The 25,506-nt window shown below is 37.8% G+C and overlaps 1 protein-coding gene across 2 annotated transcripts in view; it reads right to left on the reverse strand.

Annotated features, from left to right (window-relative positions):
- rab3gap1 (RAB3 GTPase activating protein subunit 1) overlaps positions 1–25,506 on the reverse strand; it is an 89,622-nt gene that overhangs the window by 18,546 nt on the left and 45,570 nt on the right. For both annotated transcript variants that reach the window (XM_043694041.1, XM_043694040.1), the window contains exons 10-18: positions 17,816–17,884; positions 17,145–17,218; positions 16,927–17,019; positions 16,670–16,842; positions 13,857–13,949; positions 10,023–10,195; positions 9,626–9,680; positions 6,925–7,302; positions 5,578–5,715 (exon numbers count right to left, since the gene is read on the reverse strand). In XM_043694041.1, the coding sequence (XP_043549976.1) occupies positions 5,578–5,715; positions 6,925–7,302; positions 9,626–9,680; positions 10,023–10,195; positions 13,857–13,949; positions 16,670–16,842; positions 16,927–17,019; positions 17,145–17,218; positions 17,816–17,884 (1,246 nt within the window). The remainder of the gene's footprint in view (positions 1–5,577; positions 5,716–6,924; positions 7,303–9,625; positions 9,681–10,022; positions 10,196–13,856; positions 13,950–16,669; positions 16,843–16,926; positions 17,020–17,144; positions 17,219–17,815; positions 17,885–25,506) is intronic.

Consider the following 25,506-nt stretch of genomic DNA (forward strand, 5'->3'; position numbering starts at 1 on the left):
AGCTTTAAAAGCATTTACTGAGGAAGCCTGAACTACTTCACTGGGCATGAAATTCCACAGATTCACAACCCTCTGGGTGAAGAAGTTTCTTTTCAATTTGGTCCTAAATCTGCTCCCCCTAATTTTGAGGCTATGCCCTCTTGTCCTAGTTTCACCTACCAGAGGAAAATTCCTCTCTACTTCTATCTTATCTATTCCTTTCATAATTGTATATATTTCTAGAAGATTCACCTTCATTCTAAATGCCAATGAATATAATCCTACTCGGTCTCTCCTAATAGGCCAACCCCCTCAACTCTGGAATCTATGATGCTGGGGATCTCTGAATGTGAGCCAAGATGGATCAGTCACTCATTAGTTACATTGTTCAGCCAGAACTAATGATTCAGCCTTATCTTGATTGAGAACTATTTGGATAGCACATCTCAGGAGGTGGTCACTGCAGATTAGAAGTGTATAGGCAGACGGGGAAATGGATATCTAATAGGGGTTTAAGAAATTCAAATGAGTAGTGCAGGAGTCCCCCACATTTATCTTGCTTGCTAATTAATATTACAGCGGTGAGGGTGATGGTTCCTCAGAGGAGTACAGCCACAGCAAAGCCAATGACAGAGGGACAACTTATGTAGGGGAGGAACCAATTAAAGAACAACACTATTTTGGATCTGGTATTATGGAACAAAAAGAGAGCTAATTAACAAATTGTGCTGTTAAAATACCTTCAAGAATGAGTGACCACAATATGTGAGAATTTTACATTATGTTTGAAAATGAAGTAATTCATTCTGAAGCAAGAGTATTAAATGTGAAAATGGGAAAGTTATGAAGGCATGAGGAACTGGGAAAATACATTAAAATAAGTGACTTTTTTTTTAAAAAGTCTATCCATTGTCTATTGCATGACGTAAGCAACTGTACATAGAAGATAGGAGCAGGAACAGGCCTTTTGAGCAGCTGAGCCTGCTCCACCATTCATTATAGTCTTAGCCAATCATCGAGCACAATACCAACCTCCCCCATATTCTTTGATCCTCTTTGCCACAATCTCCCTCTTTCTTGAAAATACATGTCTTGGCCTCAACCACTTTTGTGACAGTGAATTCTACAGGCTCACAACTCTCTAGGTGTTGAAATTTTTCTCAATCCTAAAAGCTTTACCCCTTCTCCTTAAACTGAGACCACTGGTTCTGGAATACCCCACCATTGGGAACATCCTTCTACATTCAACCTATCTAGTCCCATTTGAACTGTATAGGTTTCTAGGAGATCCCCCTCATTCTTAACTCCTGTATACATAAGCCTAACCGACACAATATCTCCTCATACCTCAGTCCTGCCATCCCCAAAATCAATTCAGTAATCTTTGCTTCAGTCCCGCTATGCTGAAAATGTGTTGCTGGAAAAGCGCAGCAGGTCCGGCAGCATCCAAGGAACAGAAGAATCGACGTTTCAGGCATAAGCCCTTCTTCAGTCCCGCCTTAGCAAGAACATCCTTCCAAAGGTAAGGAATACCTTGAAGGTGCAAAAACTCAAACAAGGTCAGTTAACCGTGGCTAACCATTGCAATAAATCTGAGGACTGGGAGGTTGAAACTAATCAGCAATGGAAGAACAGAATATAAATGCAATCCTGTTGAAACCATAAAAATAGACTTGTCTCATTTCACCTCCCCCTTCACCAATCTATCACTATTCAGAAAATAAACAGCCTGCCTGTTTTTACTACCAAAACGGATAACCTCACTGTAATCCACAGTACTGCATCTGCCATGTATTTGTTATCAAAATTCCATTGAAGCTTCTCTGCATCCTATTCTCAGCAGAGCCTTCCACCCAACTTTGTGTCATCTGACATGTAGTTTCCTCACTTAAATCATTAATATATTGTGAAAAGCTGGGGTACAAGCACATCGCTAGCAACCACTAGTTACTGTCTGCCACTCAGAAAAAGGCACATTTATTGCTACGTTTTTGTTTCCTATCTGCCAACCAGTTCTCAATCCTTTTCAGTACATGACCTCCAATCCCATGCATTTTAATTTTGCACGCTAATCTCTTATGTGGAACCTTATCAGAAGACTCCTGAAAATCCAAGTAAACCACATCCACTGGCTTCCTTTTATCCATGTTACCATTCTCATAAAACTGCAGCAGATTAGTCAAACAATTTCACATCCATAAATTGTTTGGCTAACAGAAATATTGATCCATCACAGAAAGAGTCTGGAGAATTTATAAAGGGGAACAGAAAAATTTCAGAGAAGCCAAGTCATTACTGAGAAAGATACAAAAAATCTCTCAGAACTAGAGATCCAACTGGCTAGAGAAAACAAGAGAAGGAAATTAATATTAGTCAGAAGATTGAACTAAAGGAATGAAAATTACTGAGAAATCGCCAGGATCTGATATTCTACATTTCAAAGTGTTGAAGGAAGTAGCTATAGAATTATCTACTAAAATTCTACAGATTCTGTAATGATTCCTGCAAATTGAAGGTAGCAAACATGGTCCTGTTATTTAAGGGAACCAGAGAGAAAACAATGAACTTCAGACCTGGAAGCCTTATATCGATAGAGAAAAACTAGATTCTATTTTAAAGAATGTGATAAATAGATAAACGGATGATAATAATCTGATTGGGCATAATCAGAATGGATTTACCAATAGGAAGTCAGCAGATTCATCAAACACCGTTTTTTAAAAATGTTACAAACAAAATTAATAAAAGACTTCAGTGGTCATAAAGTGGTTTGAAAGGTTGGTCATGGCATTAGTCAACTCTAGCCTCCCCACTACTCTTGACCCCTCCAATTTGCCTATCGGACCAACAGATCCATGTCAGATGCCATATCACTTGCCCTTCACTTTTCCCAAGAACATCTTGACAGGAAGAACAGCTACGTTAAGAATCCTGCTCATTGACTACAGTTCAGCCTTCAACACTATTATCCCCTTGAGACTGATTACTAAACTTAGTGATCTCGGACTAAACCCCACTCTCTGCAACGAGATCCTCAGTTTCCTGACCCACAAGCCACAATCAGTGAAGATTGGCAACAATATTTCATCCTTACTAACACTCAACACTGGAGCCCTCCAGGGGTGCATACTCAGCCCCCTACTGTACTCACTGTGTACCCATGACTGCGTCACAAAATACCAGACCAATGCCATTTACAAGTTCACTGATGATACCACCATAGTAGATCATATTTCAAATGGCAATGAAATAGACTGCAGACAGGAAGTGGAAGTCCTGGAAAATGGTGCATAGAGAACAACCTAGCTCTCAATGCCGGTAAAACTAAGGAACTCATTATTGACTTTCGGTCCCCCTACACATTAACAGCACAGAGGTGGCAGGGTTGGAGAGTGTCAAGCTCCTGGGAGTGGTCATCCATAACAAGCTTTCTTGGACTCTTCATGTGGATGCACTGGTTACAAAGGTCCAACAACATCTCTTCTTCCTCAGGCAGCTGAAGAAATTTGGCATGACAGTGAATACCCATCCCAACTTTTATAGGTGCACTATCGAGAGCATTCTATCTGGATGCATCACTATCTGGTATGACAACTGTACCACTCAAGATCAGAAACGGTTACAGAGAGTGGTGAACTCGGCCCGGACAATCATAAAGGCCAACGTCCCATCTATAGAATCCATCTACCAGGCCCGCTGTCAAGGAAAGGCAGGCAGCATTCTCAAAGATCCATCACACCCTGGCAATATTTTTCTACAACCTCTACCATCGGAGAGAAGGTACAGAAGCCTGAACACATGCACCATCCAGTTTCGAAACAGTTTCTACCATATTGTTGTTAAAATACTGAATGGACTCTCAAACTCTTAACGTTCACCTGTACCTTTGTTTTTGCCCTGTCTACCTATTATTTACTATCTATGCTACTGAACTATGTGATCTGCTGTATTGCTTGCAAGACAAAACCTTTCACTGTGCCTTGGCACACGTGACAATAAATTCAATTCAATTCAAGGACAACTGATTGACATTGTATGCTTATCAAAGACTCTCTGAAAACCTAAAGTCCACCCAGAAGGCTAGTGAGAAAAATTAAACCACATGGGATAGGAAGTAATGAAGTGGCGTGAATTAGCGATTGGCTAACAAACTGAAAACAGGGTGTAGGAATAAATGGATCATTCACATATTGGCAGGCTATTACTAGTGGGGTACTAAAAGAATCAAGATTTGGGTCTTGATTATATATCTCTCAATGAAATGGGGGTGGGGGGGAATAAAGTGCAATTTTTCCAAATTTGAGAATGACATGAAACGGGTATGAGTGTTGCAAGAAAGACACAAAACTACTTCAAAAGGATTTAGACAGGTTTCCTGACTGGGTATGAATATGGCACGTAGAATATAATGAAAGAAAATGTGAGGTTATCCACTTTGCTCATTAGAACAGATGTGCAGAGCATTTCTTAAATGTTAGGAGGTTGGAAAATGTAGTGTACAAATGGACCTTGATGTTCTTGCCAATGAGTTACTGAATGCTAGCATGCAGACTATTCAGAAAACTAATGGAATGTTGGCCTTTATTGCAAAATGGTTTGTGTACAATTATGAAGTCTTGCTTAAAATGTTTAGGAGCTTGGTTAAACTGCAGCTGGAGTACTGTGTGCATTTTTGGTTTCCTTATCTCATGAAAGATACTATTGCCATAGAGGGAGTGGTTCTTTGAAAATAAATTGGGCAAACTGGACCTATGTTCTCTTGAGTTCTGAAAAATAAGCAGCGATCTCATTAAAACTGCCAAAACACTTAAAAAGGATAACAGGGTAAATGCAGGTAAGATGTTTCCGCTAGTTGGAGAGGGAGGCATTTGAGGAGGAAATAGTGAGAGTACAAGACAAATATATTCCAATAAAGCTAAGGGGGTGGCACCAAGAGCAGGAATCCTGGATATCAAGGAACATAAAGGATATAATTAAGAGATAAATAGAAACTTATGGCAAGTACTAAGGACTGAATACACAGAGTCAGAAGTATAAAAAAATGAGAACTTAAAGGAAATCAGGAAAGCAAAAAGATTGCATGAGAAAGAATCTGTGGGTGGAATAAAGAACAACCCAGTGGGAATTTATAAATATATAATGAGCAAGAGAATAACTCAGGAAAGTTTAGGGCCCATTAGAGACCATCATTAGACTTTTAATTCCAGATTGTATTAAATTGAAATTCCATTACTTGCCATAGTGGATTCCAAACCCACATATTACCTCGGTCTCTTGATTATTAGGCCAGAAATAAAACTACTACACTGATCACCTCCTTATCTATTCACATGCATATCACTTGACCTCCTACTGATTTTGAAGTGATGTTATTGAATTTCTGCTGTTGCACAATTGTGGCTCAAAATAATATCTAATTAAACAAATTTCTGTGCATAATAGCAGGAAAATCTTTCATTCTGAATTATACTAAATAACAGAAGTACTCTGACCAATCCTTTCTGTTCCATCAAAAGACAGTAATAACACTTTTAATTGGGTGTTATTCTCCTAAATTTTGATGATTAGGGAAAATGAGATTTTGAAAAACCCTTTTACCTTGAAAGATTCCATATCAGACAGCAAACAGGCGCTCTGCATTCTAGCACGCAGATGTGCTCCTTCAGCCGACGTTCCCAGTTTAGCTAATACTTCTGATTGTTCTTCCAACAAATCTTCTGTCATTGGTGCTGGTTCCTGACAGGAAGTTCAGTAAATCAAAAAGATTGTGTTAGGTTTGCTCCCTGTGCTTTCTGGTAATTGTGGAAAGGAGGATGGTGAGCAGAAAGCCTGATAAAGAGCAAGACAATACATCTTAGACTGATCTAATGATACACTGAATAATAATTTGATTATTATACAATTTAAAAAAAAAGTTGTGAAAAATCTAATAGACTATTCCTCTGGCTTTACCATAGCTCTTTTCCAAAATTTGTTGATTTAGTCATAGTTACAAGATCTATAACCCAAGCTGGAGGTGGTGCAAGGGAATGGGAATGGAAAGTATCACATTATCAGTGTATTAATTGTTTCATGGAATATAACTGGTTCCTTTTTCTCTATCAGTATTTCTTGAACAGATGGTGATGCACAAGTGTGTGCATATAAATGTGTGGTTTTTTTCCATTGATTGTTGTTGACCAGTCTAGCACCAATGATCTTGCTTATTATGACATATGGATATTTTAAAACAAATGAAAATCCTAGGTGTTTACTTTTCAAAGTATTCTGGGACGAGAAATTCTGCTGATATCTCTTTACCTCCCCCTGTAACTTTTCAGCTGTTTAAGCAAATCCTTCAGGGGCTTTCAACTTGATAAAAACACAAACATATACATTCCATGATTATCATTGAAGCACTACAGTAGGAAACATTTGTCATTTACTTAAGTGTTGTGTGGAATCTGCAAATGTACAAAGATAACAAAGGTAGAGAAAATAAACTATGAGGGTACATTACTCTGGGGAGGCGGCTTTGAGAACAAGAAATTGGCAGAGGAATTAAGCAGATACTTTGCATCAGTCTTTGTGGTGAACATCCCATTATTACTAAAGAATATGAGGAAGGAACTAAGTACATTCTCCATCTCTAAAGAAGTAGTATTAGACAAACTAATAGGGCTAAAGGCAGGTAAGTTCCCTGGCCCTGATGGCTTGCAATCCAAGATCCCAAAAGAGCTGGCTACAGAGATTGTGAAGCATTGGTTGTAATTTTCCAAAATTTCTGGAGAAATTCCAGAGGATCAGGAAACTGCAAATGCTAGAGGGGCTGAACAACCTATTCCTGTTCCTATTTTTTATGGTCTTACTGTGCTTAAAACACCATGACTGCATAATACAATAACACTTCATTTTAAAATGCAGAAGTCGGAAAGTAAAGTTTGCTTTATTCAAAGCATTTCTTACCTGTGTAACTGGAATACAAAGTGGATCTCCTGTACGAAGCAGAGTTAAGTTGCCATGCTGATGAAGACGTCCTTCAGGTCTCCACTTATGCATATCTTTCTTTCCACCATCTCTCTCCTCTCCTTTTGTTGCGCCTTCTTTCATGTCACTGTCTTGCAATTCTTCTGCGTCACTCAGACATTCAAAAAACTCATCTTCGCTATCACTCCATGAGTCCCAGGATTTCTGTTGAGAAGTTTCTCCTTTGTTATTAGGATATTCTGGTGTTCCTTTGCTATTTGACACCTTCCTTTCCATGCAGTCGCCCAGTGCATTTTCAGCTGATTGTCTCTTTCCATCGTCTCTTGCTTTTTTCCTCTCAATGCAGCAATTCAGCATCTTAAAGTTAAAAATACAAGTTTTCACAGGAAGCTAAAAACTTCCACAATTGCCCTTTTCATTCTGAACCTTCCTCTAATGTTCAAGGGTTCCAATGCAATCTCCAAAACAGTGCTGCAGAAACCAAAACAACTCAGTGCCCCTGCTTTTACACAATGAATACTGCTGATTCTAGCACCTGCCACAAAATTTCAGTTTGGCATTTTTATTTCCCTTTTTCACATATGTTTTGATTGTAATTGAATTGCTTCCAAAGAATGGGGTGCCATTGTACAGTGTTCTGATTTAAAGTATTGACAATTGAGCAGAGACAGGAAGAGAGGAAGAGGCAATGAGAGAATATTCCATATATAATGACAACCTACCCCCCACCAAATGTTCAAGATTGAAGGATATTCTGCTTTGCAAGAGTGAGTTAACATTCAAATAATATGTTACAAACAATGCAAATTAATGGAAGTTGTAATTCTACGTCTGTATGGCAGTCAACGAATACATGGCATACAAACAGGCCAGCCAGACTAAACAGCCCACACCACAATTCCACTAAGAGTTTTGCAGCTTTTCCTTATCAAAATATACATCATTGCAAACTTCTACGCAATCCCCTCACCCAATATATTTATCTAGCCCCCACCAAACGCAATACTCACTACACACATTTCTTGAAGTTGTATGTTCCACATTCACACCTCTCCCTGGGTAAAGATATTTCTTGTGATTTTCCTACTTGATTAGTGACAATCTCAGTGATGAACTCTCGTGTTTCACAGGAGAGTTGGACTTGTGATCGCACTATCAAAAACTGTTGTAATTTTAAAGAACCTAAGTCACTTCTTAGCCTAGCTTCTCAAGACAGAAGTGACCCAAACGGTCCATCATTTCCTGACCAGAATTTACTGATTCATCCACATATATCTTCGCAACTTCTTCAACAAATTTTTTTTTCATGATACTGTAAACACAAATATGTGTTGGACTCCATATGTGGTCAAACCAAGGTTCCATAAAAGTTTTAACATGATTTGTGCCCCTTTTTATTCTCTCTCTCTAGAGGTTTCTGGCGCTGAGGTAGCTGTACTAAACACTTCATATATCTGCTCTGATTCAATCCTCAACCTTGCAGCAAATCCTGCCTTATTGGTTGTTTTAACCCTTTTACTTATCCCTTCCAACCAATTAATTGAAATTGTTGAAAACTCTCAATTATTATTCTAGGTTTTCTCTCCCTAATTTCTTCCTCCATCTCCCTTCAACTGTTATGCAGATATCTCCAGTAGTGTGCTTGATCCTTTATCATGTTTTACCGGTTTTGACAGATTCCATTTTATTTTTAAAGATAGATGTGTGAATTCCTTCCAATGCTATCATGCAGTCTTTATTCCAGATTTTCCAGTTGTCAGTTATGAGCAATTACTAAATCTAACTCTTCAAAACAGTTATTGCTTCCACTTCCCATTTTATTACAGGCACTATGTACATGCATTACTGTATAGTGTTCAGCTAATTTTTAAGAATGGTTCCTCTCACTTCATAATTCACTTATTTTTAAACTTCTATTTTATAAATCTGTTAACCTTGGTTTTAAAACTCTCTTAGTTGACTCTGCCCTGCATTTAAACTTTCAGGCTGTCTAATTTCTTGTAGATTCCTCCATCCATCTGAGTAGTTTATAGGTAAAATAGGAGAAAATATAGTTCTGAGGTCCAAGGTGAAATGAAAAATTATGGGTGACAAAAAAAAAAACAATTTGCAAACATGATGATTTGCTCAGTTAAGAATGAAAATTAGCTGAAAAAGGATGAACTGAAAATGTGGTTCAAGGTACAGTCTTCAATTTGATTCAAGAATCAAAAAAATACCAAAAATGCCAGGGATGATTCCCATTTAGAATTGATATGGTGAAAAGTACCAGATGTTTAAAGTGTAAGTGCAGCTCCAATAAATATCAATTTGCCAGAGATATTCGTTAAGTTAGTGACACTGAAACATTCATATAAAATGCATATTTCACAGTTCACTAGAACTAAAGGGGAACAATGTGCAATATTACAGAATATCAAGTCAAATTGTTTTCTATTCAGAGCTTATTTTTAAGCAGTGCAATGCACTCAAAAGCTTAATGAGATGGTATAAACTTAATATTTAAAGTTTTTTTCATTCTAAGTAAGGACACAAAATGTTGACCTAAAGTCAAGAAGAACTTAGCAATATTGTTCTTTTTTTGCTTTGAGACATTTAGTCAATTCAACACAAAACATTGTAATAAATAAACCTAAAAATGTCTGTCGTGAAAGTCAAATGGTACAATTTTCCATCATACCTGCAGTTTTTGATGTAACAAGCAGCATTTTAAATCTGGAGCTCCAGTAGCTAACCTGAAAAACAGAATTAACTTGATTCTTTCTTCATGATATAACTGGACAGCAATACTAAACTTAACAAATTCATCCATAAAAATCTTTTTCTTAAATTTTCACATACTCCAAAATATCTTAAGATTTGGGAATCTAACATCAGACTCTCTTTATAATTTCTGTAGGTTTCATAATGCGGAAGTTTATCTTTCATCCCACAGTTTGGTCCATTAGTCACTTTTCATGATGCTGTACCAAACGAACCAAAAGTTTGTAATCTGGGATTACAAGTGGAAATGCTAAGATTCAAACCTGGGCTTCTGAATGCATGGCAGATACTTCACAGTTTAAAAAAAAACTTACCCTGGTATAAGATAATTATTTTCCAATCTGTACCGCATTTCCAACACAAACTCCTGCCATAAATGGGCTACGCCTCTCATTCCACCATGATAAAAGTTAACCATACAGAGGCACAAAGCCAGCTTGTATGTCAGACTGTCTGAGGGAGCAGATTTAAATTGGCAATAAAGATTCTGAAAGAAAGAAAACAGAAAATATGATTAGAAATAATTATTTTTATACAAGATATTTACAATTTTTATGACCAGAGCTAATTTTACTTCAGTGAAAAAAAATCTGGAAGACAAGGTAGTATGAACAGATAATACACCAGATCCAGTAGGACAGGAAATGGAATAGCAGTTCACTTTAATCAACCAAAAAAAAGGAATTAAAACTTTGACACTTTCACAATGCTGCTAAACCCCAATATGCTTTACATGCAATTAACTATCAGGAATGCTGAACCAATATATAATTCCCAACTACTTTTAAATTGTACAATGTCATGCAGGTTAGTATTGATGGAAATATTCAAAAGTAAAATGAAACAAAACCTTCCCTCATGAACTATATAGTGTGTAAAAATGCAAACAAGAATATTTAGAGTTCATCGGAGAATAAAAATCAATACAGTTCAAACTGTTGTTAGCAGTACAGAACTTGAACACTGCTGAAAAAAAACTTCTATCAAAGCCCTTCACATTGCATCCACCAAGACAATTTACAAGAATCACGAAATAAAGGGAAAACAATATTTGTACTGTTTGAGAGGAGAGTCACAAACAGCGCAACAAAGAACCTTTGTCCCATCACATCTGTGCCAGTCAAACACAACTGTTCTAATCCCATTTTCCAGCACTTGGCCTGTAGACTGGCATCAGAAGTGCACATTTAAATACTTCAGTGTTATGACAGTTTCTCTCTCTACATCAACAAGTTCCAGAGTCCTAAACTTCATCATGTATTCCCTTGCCTTGTTTGCCCTACCCACATACATTTATCGAGATTGAAGTCTATTTGGCACTGATCCGCTCATCTGACCAGCCCCTCAATATCCCCTTGAGTTGAAGTCTATCCTCCTCAGTACTTAGCCAACAACTTTTGTATCATCTACGAACCTAACAATCAACCTTCCTATGTTCAAGTCTAAATCATTTAGACAAATCACAAACAGCAAGGGCCCCAACAATGAACTCTTTGGCTCCCCAGTGTACGAACTTCCAGTCAGAAAAACACCCTTCAACTATCACTCTCTGCTTTCTGCCACTCAACCAATTGTGGATGTCAAATTTCCACGGATCTATGGTCTCTTGCTCTTTGCAATCAATCTTCCATGTGGGACCTTATCAACAGTGTTGACTGGCAGAGGCATGAAGAGTGCACCAGTTAGATGATGACAGACAGTTAACTGCCAAGCTTTCCGTTTTAAACTAGACAGGTTGACTGATTAGTCAAGGTTTTGCCTCGAGAAATGAACCACAGAATGGCAGTCACCTATTTGTCAAGTTGAAATTGGTACTGCATGTACAATTCTTTGCCTACTCAGGATGGTTCAGCAAATGTTATCCAATTGTGCAATTACATTTCATGTTGGATATTGTATTTTAAGTTTTGCAAGGGCACTCTGATTGCACTGAACCAATTTACAATGGGGCTTACAGCATGGCAGACATACAAATCACAAACTAGGTACGTAAAATACACAGGGCCCTTTCTTTTCTGTCCATATAAGAAAGTATATACACATTATACCTGTTCCAATTCAACAAATTAGAAGATAGGTGATAACCATTTTCTGGTTCATTTCTCAGGGCAATGCCTTGACTAATCAGTGTCCACCTGCTTGGTCTAAAAGTTAACTAGTTTTGCAGTTAACCATGAATCATTATCCAACTGGTTCATTCTCTATGGCAATGCCACTACCTAGCAAAGTCCACTTGCCAACCAATCAGTACTCTCCTCTGAATTTATAAACGTTGCTTTCCCCTCACATGGTACTTCTTATGAATTATCCAGGGAAGTACAAGACAAAAAAAAATCCATTTACAGATAAAGCAAGAGGCAGAAATGAAGGGGAGAGAGAACTTCAGAATATTATATACTTTCAATGTTACTGTTGTGATCCTCAAGGATTATTTAAAAGTATTGGTTGTACGGGACAGCAACAAATTTAATACAGGATGGATTAACTAGCTTTCTTCAAATGATTCATTAAAGATGGTTGATTATATACATTTGGTTTTCCTAAAAGTTAATCTTGGACACCACATCTTCCTACTCGCCCGTCCTCACATATAATATACAGATTAATCTGTATTATCTTTCTACTGAATGGGATTACCTTAATAGTGAAAGGTTGCAGAGCTCTGAGAAACTGAGAGATCTGGATGTCTTAATGCATGATTTGCAGAAGATTAATATGCAGTTACAGCCAATATAATCAATAGGAAAGTTCTGTTTTATTCCAAGGGGAATTGTATGTAAATCTAGGGAGGTTACACTTCAGTTATATAAAGCATTGATGTGGCTGCATCCAGAATACTGTGTACAGTACTGGACACCAGACTTACAAAAGAATGTTATTGCATTGGAAGCATTTCATATGAGGTTTCATTATGTGAAAATCCTAGGCCTGCATCCTCTGGAGTTTCAAAGAGACGGAGCTGACTTAATTTAAACATACAAGAACTCACAGATTTGACCAGGTGAATGTTGAAAGGATATTTTGTCTTGCGGGAGAATCTAGAACTGAGGTCATAGTTTAAAAATAAGGAGTCACACATTTAGAACAGGGATGAAGAAACATTTTACCCCCTCAGAATCAGGTCTCTTTGCATTCATTCCTCAAAAGGCTGTGGATGCAGATTTTTAATATATTTTCAAAGGCAAAACCAGATAGATTCTTGATCACTAAGGAATGAAAGATTAATCAGGGATATGTCAGAATGTGGAGCCGAGGATACAATCAGATCAGTTATGATTTTATTGAATGGTGGAAAAGAATTGAAGGACTGAATGGCCTACTGTTATTTGTATGTCCATGTGAATCTAATCATCTGAACTGTAATTTTTTCATGGTGCAAAGTTTAAGGACTCAATAACAGAAACTGAATAAGAACTTGAAGCTATATATGGTTTTCCACGACGCTCAGTCGTGCAAGCCACTTTCCTATCCATTTGATGTGTAGTCAGATGACAGGAAAAAAACAGCAACTAATTTGCATGCAGTTAGGTCCCACAAATAAATTGAAATAAATTATATCTTAGTCAAGTGATAAATATTTGCTAGGACACAAGGAGAAATTCCCTGATCTTCCTCAAATACTACTTTCGCATGTATTCAGGAGGATAGCCTTTGAATGTGGATTTTTGCCCTGCACAAGACTTTGATGTATACCCAAGATCATGTACTCAAGTCTCGAGTACATCATTTTTGACTCATAAGCAAGAGTGCTAATAAAGAATCCCCAGAAGACACTTATGACTTTTGCTTGTGCTTCAAAAGGAATTGCATAGATAAATCAACACTAAAGTCCATACTAAGTTATAGTTTAGAACAAGAATTTAATAAGAAATAATAATTAGTGAACAACAATTTGTACAGTGCTTTATCAAATTCTGTGCCAAATTTAGCACCTTGAACTGTGACCACACTACTACCATCTGATGTGCTTAGATTAGGATCTCAAGTGCTGAGTTAGGTAGTAAGGAACAAGTATGCCTAAAAATTTATACTAATCATTTATCAAACAATATTTTTCTGCAACATAAGAAAAAAAAATTCAAGTATCCAACAATTAAATTATTTCAAAAGACTTTCTAGGATTGAATTGAGATGGTTCTAGAACCTACATAACTCTCTTCCTCAAATGTAGCGATATTGCTTCCTCTTGAGGTACTACGCTTAGGATTAGACACATCACCAGTAGCATCTGGGAACAGAAACTAAAACACGGAAAATAACAAGTTAGATTACATTTAATTTTTCTTTGTCAAAGAGTTGTTGTATGCTTAGTAATTTAATTTAATTGACTATTTAACTCTTGTATCCATATTTAAGATAAATATATTTTCCATCACAATTCACAACATTTCAATGATTGCTTTGCTAAAGAAACAGAAAATAACTCAGTAACATAAAAATAAATTGCCATCTTATTTCATCAAAAGTCTGAAATTTTTATAATGTACTTTGAAAATGCTTGTAATAAAATTTGGGTACTTCATCCTTTGGCACAGTGCTCACTCTTAAATCTTATCAGGATGCATCACCTGTTTAAAAGCCAACTGCAGTCAGATGCCTCTACCAAGTTTAAGCAGTTCAATGTGACAAGCTTCAATTACAGAGAGAAGGTTAATGCAAAATTTAACAATGCCACACCATTATTCAGTTTGCAATTGACTGACAGTTTCTTAAATTGTTACATTTTCAAAACTGAATAATGGCCATCAACCACATTTTCTGAATATTAACAATAAATCTTATATAAGGTGAAGACCCTTGTAATTAATTATTTTGGAACTCAGAAAAAGTCATCAGTTTGAAGTTACCAAGAAGCAGCTTTGATTAATAGAAATGCTCATAGTAATAAAGACAAAGTCGTAAAGAAAGCTCATTGTGCTATATTTGAAAGAGACTTGTGGGGCATTAGCTTAGTCTTTCGACCATAAGTCACAGGAGCAGAAATTTGGCCATTCAGCCCCATTTAGTCTGCTCTGCCATTCAACCATGGTTGATAAGTTTCTCAACCCATTTTCCTGCTTTCTCCCCATAACTCTTGATCACCTTGATACTCAAGAAACTGTCTGTCTGTCTATCTCAGTCTTAAATATACTCAATGACCTTTGGAGTTATGATCTTCTTACTGCTGGTTGCTCGAGAAGATGACAGGCTGGATTTTACAAACAGAAACAAAACTGTTGACCTCAAAGAAAGTGCCTACAAAGAATTAGCAACTTCCTTTGCCCAGAGATAGTTTGAATCTGGTATCAAGTTAAGGGAATCTCAGCTGTCCAGCAAAAGTAACGTCATCAAACAGAATAAACAATATTCAAAGAAGAATTCTCAGAAACCAAAATCAGGGGTAAATTACATTGATCTTTTCAGTTTTATAGAATTTATAAAGTGAATTAATGAATGATGGATACACATTACAAGGTAAAGTACCAAACTTCGAAAAAAATTGAACAGTACAGAATTTTCTTAATGGAAAAAAAATTGCATTACACCAAATACTTATTGTGTGGGGAGAATAGGGGCACAGACTTCCCACAGATAACAAAATATGTGAATACTGCTCCTAAGCAACTATCCTATGTACCATGAAGAACCAGATGAGTCAATGAGAAAACAAAGATGATGGGGTCTGGGAGCAGATTATTAATCAACGGATAACAGGAATAAGTGTATTTAAATATTAAATCAGTTCACTGGAAACAAAGTGATTGGTCAGCATTGTGTCTCAGGACTCGTATTAAAAACCTAGTTAGACCTCATTTTCATGACACAACGTTTTTATGGGATTTTAATAGCATCATTACAACGTGAAAAGGGAATCTCTCATTAATTAAGTGATTTTTGTTTTAAGACTGCACCAGTAAGGACGTCAACAGAGTACCCTGTGGAGCAGCAGCAACTTCTGGATTTGTGCTATTAACTGTTCACCTGAAAACACACTGTTGTACATTGCACAGAATACTGATGGCGAACGCAGATTGTAACAACTAATTAGAGCAAATCTATGCTAAACATAGTCTGGGCCAACTCTAAATATCTAGCTATGACCAAGAATCATTTATTTGTCCTTTATTAAAAAAAAATGCAGTTAAACTTGAAGACTGAATGTGAGGGAGATATTCTATTTTCTCATTAAAGGCAAGACAATTTAAGATACTTTCAGTAATTAATAGCAATCAGGAAGTAAAAGATAGATTTGAGTTACATTACTGAAAATGCATGACTTGAAGCTTATTTAGATCTTGAGGCCAAGATAAACATTATCAAACATTTAGGATTTCCCACAACAGTGGTTTAATACATGAGCCGAAATAATATAGAATAAAAACACAATTAACTGCATTTAGAAACAATTACTTGCTAATTTCCCTACTACTCAAAAATTATCAAGAAGCAAGATTACATACAAGGTTTCTGTTATTTAATTCTTCAAAACTAACAAATTTTATAATAATATTTTAAACTTTTCAGAGTTAGTGGACTTTAAAAATCACCTATTATTTTATGATACAGCATACAAAACCTTTAGGCCAATCTTGAGTAATTTATGCTTTCTCTCTATGTCAGAGACAGCAAAGCTACACAAGGAATACAGGTGTTCCATGGGGCTGATAGGTGATGATGACTTCACTGAAGAGGTTGAGATTGGTATGAAGCAATAATGTTCATCGACAGGAGGTTAGCAGCTGTATCTAAACAATGCAACTTTTTAAATAACAATGTTATAAATTTAAAAATCAAAGTTTAACTTTTTTTTATCTACAAATTTCTATAATTTTTGCTGTCTTGAGAATTCAAACTTATTTTCACCCCAAATTTGTCATTGGTTGTATTATTTTCATTGCATAAATTCTCACAAAAATAGTAATTTTGGTAAAGAAACATGTTTATCAGTAGACCAATACGTTCAAGCAAAATAATGACTTACAATTAAAATAGAGTTTAGAACTTCATTGTTAATTGGTGACTCTTCCACACGTCTATGCCTATGCATCCGCTTCCGAGCGCTATGAACCATATTTGACATTGTGGATAGTCTAGGCATGTGAACCGTTGTTGGTTCTGTGAGCTTCTGCAATGCTTGGCTGATATCTGTGTTTTCTGCTTAAAAGAAGCATTACCGTGAGCATCTAATTTAGTACAAAGCAACTGTATTTGTTGTGCAAGTCAATCTGTTGTTTTAACCTTTGGTTTCATCTTCAAAAGCTGACCTTCCAAGAAGTTCATCAGTTGATTCCTTTCGACGACAAAGTTTAAAGAACTCGGTAAGAAAATCTCCTATATATATACACACACATATAAATATGTTAAACCATTTAGAATTTCTGGTCGAATATTATAGCATAAAGTGTTACATTTATTTTCATTTGCAGTGCTCCATGTCATAATGAAATAATTCATACCCAACAAGCACTGGGGGTTATCAGCCTTCCTTACTCTAACAGACCACTGGGGTGCCTGCAGAGCATCAAGGTCCCTGACAAAAAAAAAGTTAATAAACTGTGAAAAGTATTTACAGTTTCATTAGCAAGTTAATAGTGGTGTTTCAAAACAGTTGTTACATTGTCAAATTTCCTGACACACAGATGAACATTATTAATTGCTCACAATCTCAATTTTGTTTTCTATTGCACAACTGAAGAATTTTCAAACCAGTTGAGTTTCAGATGTATTCCTAGAGACCTTCACCTTTTCTGTCCCTGCTTGCTTTCATCAACAACTTTATTTATCTATACCTTTGTACAATACTCATAACTTCTGACTGTGAATTAATTGTCATACACTGTTAATCAATCTTATATGTTGAAAGTGCTCAGTATTCCTCTTAAATCCTAAGAGCTTGTGAAATGGATTAAATAGAGACTGAATGCCCTAAAGATTTATTCTGTACAAATATGTCATCTTAAGGTAACAAAATATAAATTATAAATGTTGTATTTTGAATTCTTTCAATAGCAAATTTGCTGTTTTGCAGAAATATCAATGTTTGAACTTCTATTCAATCATACTTATAAATTTGCTTTAAAAACAATTTTGAATAGTATAACCAAAACTTAAGAAAGTCAGTACTTACGAATATACATCATTATCAACAATAATGCCTTCTGTGAGATGAGGCCACGTGGTGGCTAAATGTAATTCACTGAAACACAAAATGACAATAGTAAGGATCCTATCCATCATTCTTAAAACTCTTCTATTATTCTTTGACAATTTCAATAAGGTCATTTCTGGTGAAGGAACACCATTAAATGAAGTTCAATAAACAGGTGAAGTTCGATATCCAACTCAAAGAGCTCAGACAAAACTACAAGGGTGAAAGCACAATTTAGCTACACTGATCTTATCTTTGTGATGCCATACTGCCGTAAATCATTTTTCCATTGTTAAAATTACATGCTCTGGGGAGGCTCATCTTATTTGCTCACCTGGTACGGTTGAATAAAGATTTCTGGATTTGACAAAAATAATATTAACTTTAACTTAAAGTTAACAAACAAAAATATTAACATTTTAGAAACAACTGAAGCTCAGTGTTTGCCATGTTAGTTGGCTAGGTAACAGATGTGAGAAAATCTGAGCAACACATTGGCTACTGATACACCAAGGCCAATAATTTCATTTAAATGATTTACAAAACTATTTTTTCAACATATTTACAAAATGTTTTTCCAAAATAGTATACAAATTTAATATCTATTTCATTGGGGCATTTTAAAATAAAGATAACTTTAATTCTTCAGCCAAAACAAAAGATGTATTTTCATATGAAATTGAACTGGAACTAGTGCAGGAGCATGCCTTTTCTTGTTGCAAATTTCTAAGGACTCCAACAAGTCACTTATTAAAGTGCCTATTAAAATAACACAAGAACAGTAGACAGAGTCCATCAGAACAGCATGAGTATGGTGGAAACAGTCCATTAATTAGTGCAAGAGTACAAAAAGAGTCTATGAAACAGCACAAGAAGGTGTGGAGAATCCTCTAAGTAGCACAAGAGTGATGAAGATAGCTCATAAAACATAACAGTAAAATAGATTCTATCAAACAAAGGAGAGAACAGCAAACAGCCTATTAAAATGCACAAGTGGCAGAACAGATCTGTCAAACGCCAGAGGCTTGAAGAATTTCAGTTTGGAGTAAGTGAACTGAAGCCTGAGCTGCAGACACAATAACACACCTGGGAGAGCAAAGGTTACGTGTACATCTAATTCCAGAGAGTGGATATGGTACATTGAATTGGGTCTTTTCTCTTAGTCAGCTATCAGGAACAGCAGGGTGCATCTGTGAGAAAGGTAAGAGAACCAAGAAGGTGGGAGTCATGGAGATTCAGCTTTTGAATTTGTCCAAGAGGTTCAAAAATTGTTTGTATGGATGCCAACTGGGTCTGTGTGGTGGATAACAATTGAATCAGACAGCTATGTTCAGGCCACCTACTCAGGGCTAGAGAGTAACTTGTAGAGGAAGGGGGAAGTTTCAGTAGTGGTGCTTCATGGAGGTACCAATGACATAGGTACAACTTGGAAGAAGGTTTTGTTTAAGGATTATGAACAGCTTGAAAGATAATTATCTTTGCAACAGTATCACTGCCATAAGTAAGTTGGCTTAGGCTAAACAAAATTAGAGATGAATTTGTGTCAAAGATTGTGGGAAAAATAAGTTTTGGCCTTCACACAGTCTTCATCCGAATAATCCTGCAAACAGTATTCTGCTATGTCATATAACTAGGGTGGTAGCGAGGGCTTTAAACTAACCTAATGGGGGTGAGGATCAAGTTTGGAAAGATTCCATGATTCAGATAGAGAGGACAAAAATAAGGGGAAGAGCGATCAGAGCACAAATGGAAGTGACAGAGTTTACAAGCTTAACAATGTAACAGTAGATTGGGCTGGGCATTTCAAAAGTAGTAAAATGACATATTTGAATGTGCACAGGATCTGTAACAAAACAGATTAATTGCTTGCATAAATAAAAACAAATATGTATGAGTGGATAGCAATTACAAAGGCATGGTCATATGATGGCAAAAAAATTCCAAGATGGAGGACGGGAAAAAACAGTGGCTATAAGAGCTGGTCCTTTTTTGAGGTATTTTAGGTGTTGGAGGTGATTTTCTCGAATTCCAGGAGCAGCAATTACTGTTTTATATACTGTTGCATTGTTTTGGAACTTTGGGGGGGAAAAAAAAGATCAAATCAATGGCACTCACAGCACCAGAGTCCCAGGTTCGATTCCAGCCTCGGTCGACTGTCTGTGTAGAGTTTGCACATTCTCCCAGTGTCTGCGTGGGTTTCCTCCCATAGTCCAAAGATGTGCAGGTCAGGTGAATTGGCCATGCTAAATTGCCCGTAGTGTTAGGTGCATTAATCTGGGGTATATGTAGGGGAATGGGTCTGGGTGGGTTGCTCTTCGGAGGGTCGGTGTGGACTTGTTGGGCCAAAGGGCCTGGTTCCACACTGTAGGAAATCTAATCTAATATAATCACTTTAAAAGGAGGAAGACAGACAAAAGCAGTGACCACATGGTCAGAAAAAGTAACCTATACTGCTGTCTGACACAGGAGTAAATCTGCACAGTTACTGCCTTTGCTGTTTGAGTGCAAGTATCGGACATCGGAGTGCATCTAAGCAAAATGAACAAACAGCGAAATTCACAGCTGACCTTGGAGAGTTCGTAGCACAGGAATGCATAAGTGCCTAGTTTTTAAGTGTAGCCTTGCTATAAGTCTACAATAGTGAGCAGACTGGGTTCTTGCTTGGTTTCTGTTCTATTGCGATCTGTTTCTTGATTAAATTTTAAAAATATAAGCCATAAGTATTAAGTTAGCAATAAGACGGTGCTATTTTCTGGGTCTGTACATTGTGAAAGAGCAAAGGTGGTTTTTGGTAGAGTGATGTGCTCTTTATGTCAGATGTGGGAGTTTAGGGAGAGTTTCCATTTTACTGATGATTATGTCTATGCAAAGTATCTTTGCTGTGAATCCTATCATATCGCATGGATCGGTCAGAGCAGCAGTTAGAGGCAATAAGGAATTTACAGGAGCTAGGGGGTCTGATGGATGGCAGTTATAGGAAGGGAGAAAAGCCACAGATCCAGTCAGGTAGATGGGTTAACTCCAGGAAAGGTAGGGGTTAGGCAGGGAGTGCAGGAGTCTCTGGTGGCTATTCCCATCTCAAGCAAGTATGCAGCTTTGGAAAATGATTGACTCTCAGAGGAATGTAGCACAAACAGGCAAGTTTCTGGTACCAAGGATGGCTCTAATGTAATGAGAAGAATGTTCGGTTCCAAGCGATCAACTATGATAGGGACTCTGTATCAGAGGCACAGACAGATGTTTCTGCGGCTGGCAGTGAAACATCAGAATGGCATGTTGCCTCCCTGGTGCCAGGATCAAGAACCTCTTGGTGCAGAATGTTCTCACAAGGGGAGAGAATTCAGCAGGCGGTCGTTGTACACATTCGAACCAACGACATAGGAAGGGAAAAGGTGAGATTCTGAAGGGAGAATACAGAAAATTAAGCAGGAATTTAAAAAGGAGGTCCTCGAGGGTAATAATATCTGGATTACTCCTGGTGCTGCAAGCTAGTGAGGGTCGGTATAGGAGGATACAGCAGATGAATGCATGGCTGAGGAGCTGTTTTAGGGGAGAAGGGTTCACATTTTTGGATGATTGGAATCTCTTCTGGGGTAGAAGTGACCTGTACAAGAAGGATGGATTGCACCTGAGATTTGGATGTGAATATAGGTGGTATAGTTTGTAATTTTGGAGATGACCCCAAAATTGGAGGTCTAATGGACAGTGAAGAAAGTTATCTCAGTGTATACCAGATCTTGATCAGATAAGCCAATGGGCTGAAGAGTGGCAGATGGAGTTTAATTTAGACAAATGTGAGGTGCTGCATTTTAGAAAAGGCAAATCAGAGCAGGACTTATAGACTTAATGATAAGGTCTCAGGGAGTGTTGCTGAACAAAGAGACCTTGGAGTGCAGGTTCATAGTTCCTTGAAAGGGGAGTCACAGGTAGATAGGATAAAGGAGGTGGCATTTGGTATGCTTTCCTTTATTGGTCAGAGCATTGAGAATAGGAGTTGGGAGGTCATGTTGCGGCTGTACAGGACACTGGTTAGGCCACTTTTGGAGTATTGCGTGCAATTCTGGTCTCTATCCTATCGGAAGGATGTTGTACAACTTGAAAGGGTTCAGAAATGTTGCACAAGGACATTACCAGGATTGGAGGATTTAAGCATACTGGGAGAGGCTGAACAGGCTGCAGCTGTTTTCCCTGGAACGTCAGAAGCTGAGGGGTGATCTTATAGAGGTTTATGAAATCATGAGGGGCATAGATAGGGTAAACAGATAAGGTATTTTCCCTGGGGGGGAGGAGTCCAGAACTAGAGGGCATAGATTTAGGGTGAGGGGGGAAAAATTTAAAAGGGACCTAATGGGCAACTTTTTCACGCAGAGAGCGGTGCACGTTTGGAATGAGCTGCCAGAGGAAGTGGTGGAGGCTGGTACAATTACAACATTTAAAAGGCATCTGGATGGGTACATGTAGAGCAAGGGTTTCGAGAAATATGGGCCAAGTGCTGGCAAATGGGACTAGATTAGGTTAGGATATCTGGCCGGCATGGACAGGTTGTACCGAAGAGTCTGTTTCCGTGCTGTACATCTCTATGACTCTAATAGAAACTGATAGGGATAAATCAGTTGAGATACAGTGGCAGATACTTCAAGAACTATTTCAGAATATTCAGAATGGACAAAGTGCAATTCCTGAAGGTTTAGTGAGTAAAGGAGTTCTAAATTTTTAGATAGTTTAACTGTTTATTATTTTAACAGTTAATGTTTAAGGGATGAACTTTTTTTGAAAAATCTCATTATGCTTGCTTGCAATTTGTCATAGATTCAGAGTCATACAGCACAGAAATAGACCTTTCGGTCTAACTCATCCATGCTGACCAGCCATCTCAATCTGACCTAGTTCATTTGTCAGCATGTGGCCCATATCGCTTTAAACCCTTCATCTTACTTAAATTTACTCTTTTACATTTTACGTTTCTTCCAGGTTTGGATTGATCTAATCAAGCTCTCTGCTGGAATGAAGGTGAGATTAGCTCATTAAACAGTTGGCCGAAAAGCACTCTGTCAATGCCAGACACTAATAATCTGAATCTTGGTAGCACAAATAAAGGGATTAAGTGCAGTGGAATTAGAGAGTTTGTTAAGTATGGGATTAAGCAAGGAGAGGAGGGAGATACTTCTTTTATCTTTCTATCTTTGCTAGCTTCCATTAGACAAAGCTGCAATACAGGATGGAGTTTGAAAATAAAAATCAAAGAGCTACATCACAGGAGAACTGTTAAATTCATTAACCTCTAATCTTCTGCTCATAGTAATTAGAATAAGAATAATCTTCATTTGTTGCAAGACACCTCAGCCATAAGGAATGCCCATTCTTTGGCAAGTGGCATAAATTGCTGACATATACAAACTCAAGCAGAAACGTGATCTCCATGTGTCAGAACTTGAACAGCAACTGGAGTGGTGCAACTCCCAAGCAAGTTCAGACAGGTAGCTACATCACAGATTCAGAGCATTCGGGCAGGCAGGGAATAGGTGACCACCAGACAGGTAATACAAGAGTACAATGAGTTCCTACTTGAGAATCAGTTTTGCATTCTGGATACCCAGTGAAGGCAATAATCCTCAGAGGAGTACAGCAAATATTAAGCCTGTAATACTACAGGAAGGCCACCTGAACAGGAGGCAAGACACCAAGGCTCCTTCAACAACAGATTCTAAACCTACTGAATCTCTAATTCCACTGCACATAATCCCTTTATTTGTGCTACCAAGATTCAGATTATTAGTGTCTGGCATTGACAGAGTGCTTTTCGGCCAACTGTTTAATGAGCTAATCTCACCTTCATTCCAGCAGAGAGCTTGATGTAAGGATACAGGCAGCTGGTGCATGGGAACACCACACCTGCAAATTCCCTTCCAAATCCCTCTCAATCCTTATTTGGTGCTATTTCAACATTCGTTCCCTGTAGAGTCAAACAACACTCTGGGTGCCCATACAACCAGAGACTGCAGCAACTCAAGACAGCTCATTGCTTCTTCTGCAAGGCACTTAACTACGACCTTAAATTCTGACCCAAATCCCATGAATGATTTTAAAAATAGGAAGACAGGAAGAGCAGTGGATTCATTTTTGGGGAACAGATAGGCATTTCAACAGCCAAAGGTGTGACTCCAGGATGGTATATTGACTTTCTGGTGATGAGGTCAAGAATGTCACAGATTGGCTCCATGACATTCTTCCAGAGGAGGGTGATCAGCCAAACATCCTGGTCAATGTTAACAATAATGTAAGTTGGAAGAGGGATGTACCTCTGCAGTCAGAAATTTAGGGAGACAGGTAGAAATCCAGCAAGCACAACCTCAAATGTAGTAATTTCTAGATTACTCCATTATTACCAGGTAAAAGTGTGTACAGAAACACAAGGGAAAGACAGATAAATTCATGACTTGAAACATAGTCCAGGAGAGAGGCAACAAAACTGAGGTCAAAATGACTAGCTCTGGGGCAGATGACTTTAAACCAATTCTCCGCAGACATGGGAACCAAGGAGGAATGTTAGACAGTAATATCAGGGTCCATAAATTGCTGGAAGAAACAGATAGCATAATATTAGAGAATCATACTTTAATAGGTTGTTCAAAGTCAAGGAGAAATTCAAACATTCAAAAACAGGGTTACACTGTGTGTATCTCCTTTTCTTATATCCATTCATGACATGAGGGCATGACTGGCTGGGCCAGCATTTATTGCTCACCCCTAGCTGCCTTTAAGAAGGTGCTAGTAAGTTGCCACTTGTGTGGTGTATACAGACCCACAAATGCCTTTAGGGAGTAAATTCCAGGATTTTGAACCAGCGACACTGAAAATCAAGAGATATATTTCCAAAGCAGGATGGTGGGTAGTGAATGTTTATGGATGTTGTGTCAATCAAGTGGGCTGATTTGTCCTGGATGATATCAAGCTGCTTCAGCTGCATTCATCCAGGCAAAAGTGGAGCATTCCATGATCCTATCTTGTGCATTATATGCAATGACAGTCTTTGATGAGTCAAGAAGTGCTCTTGCTGCAGTATTCCAAGCATCGGACATGCCCCTATAGTTACAGTACCAAGTTTCTGGTCACTGTAACCCCCAGAATGTTGGCAGCAGACAATTCAGCAATGTTAATGATGTCAAATGTCAAAGGATGATCGTTAGATTCTCTCAAAACACGAGGTGCTGTTCATCAAGCTTAGCTCGAGTTTCACTGGAACTGTGCAGCAGGCCAAGGACAGAAATATTAACATGAGGACAAGATGAAGAATTGAGTGGCAGGCAACAGAGTTGACAGATGACTGGACCAAGGTATCACAGAAGGAACTGTCCATTAGGAATGCTAAAACAGTTGGACAGAGTAAAATATGATGGTGGCATCATGAAGGAGTTGGTGAAAAGCTATCCATTGAATACAAAGGTCTGTGCTACAAATAGCAATGCACTCTAGTGATGGAGAGGGATAAGTGTGCACTACAGGGCAAGGAGTTATAGATGGGGGCAGGGAAATTATGATGCTGTGAGGCATGACTTAGGATGTGTGGCCTGGAAAAGTAAGCTTCAAGGCAAGGGTGTAATTGATATGTGGAGCTTGTTCAAGGAGCAACTATTGAGTGTCCTTGATAAGTATGTGCCCGTCAGGCAGGG

The sequence above is a fragment of the Chiloscyllium plagiosum genome, chromosome 7 (assembly GCF_004010195.1).
Source record: "Chiloscyllium plagiosum isolate BGI_BamShark_2017 chromosome 7, ASM401019v2, whole genome shotgun sequence".
Taxonomy (NCBI): Eukaryota; Metazoa; Chordata; class Chondrichthyes; order Orectolobiformes; family Hemiscylliidae; genus Chiloscyllium; species Chiloscyllium plagiosum.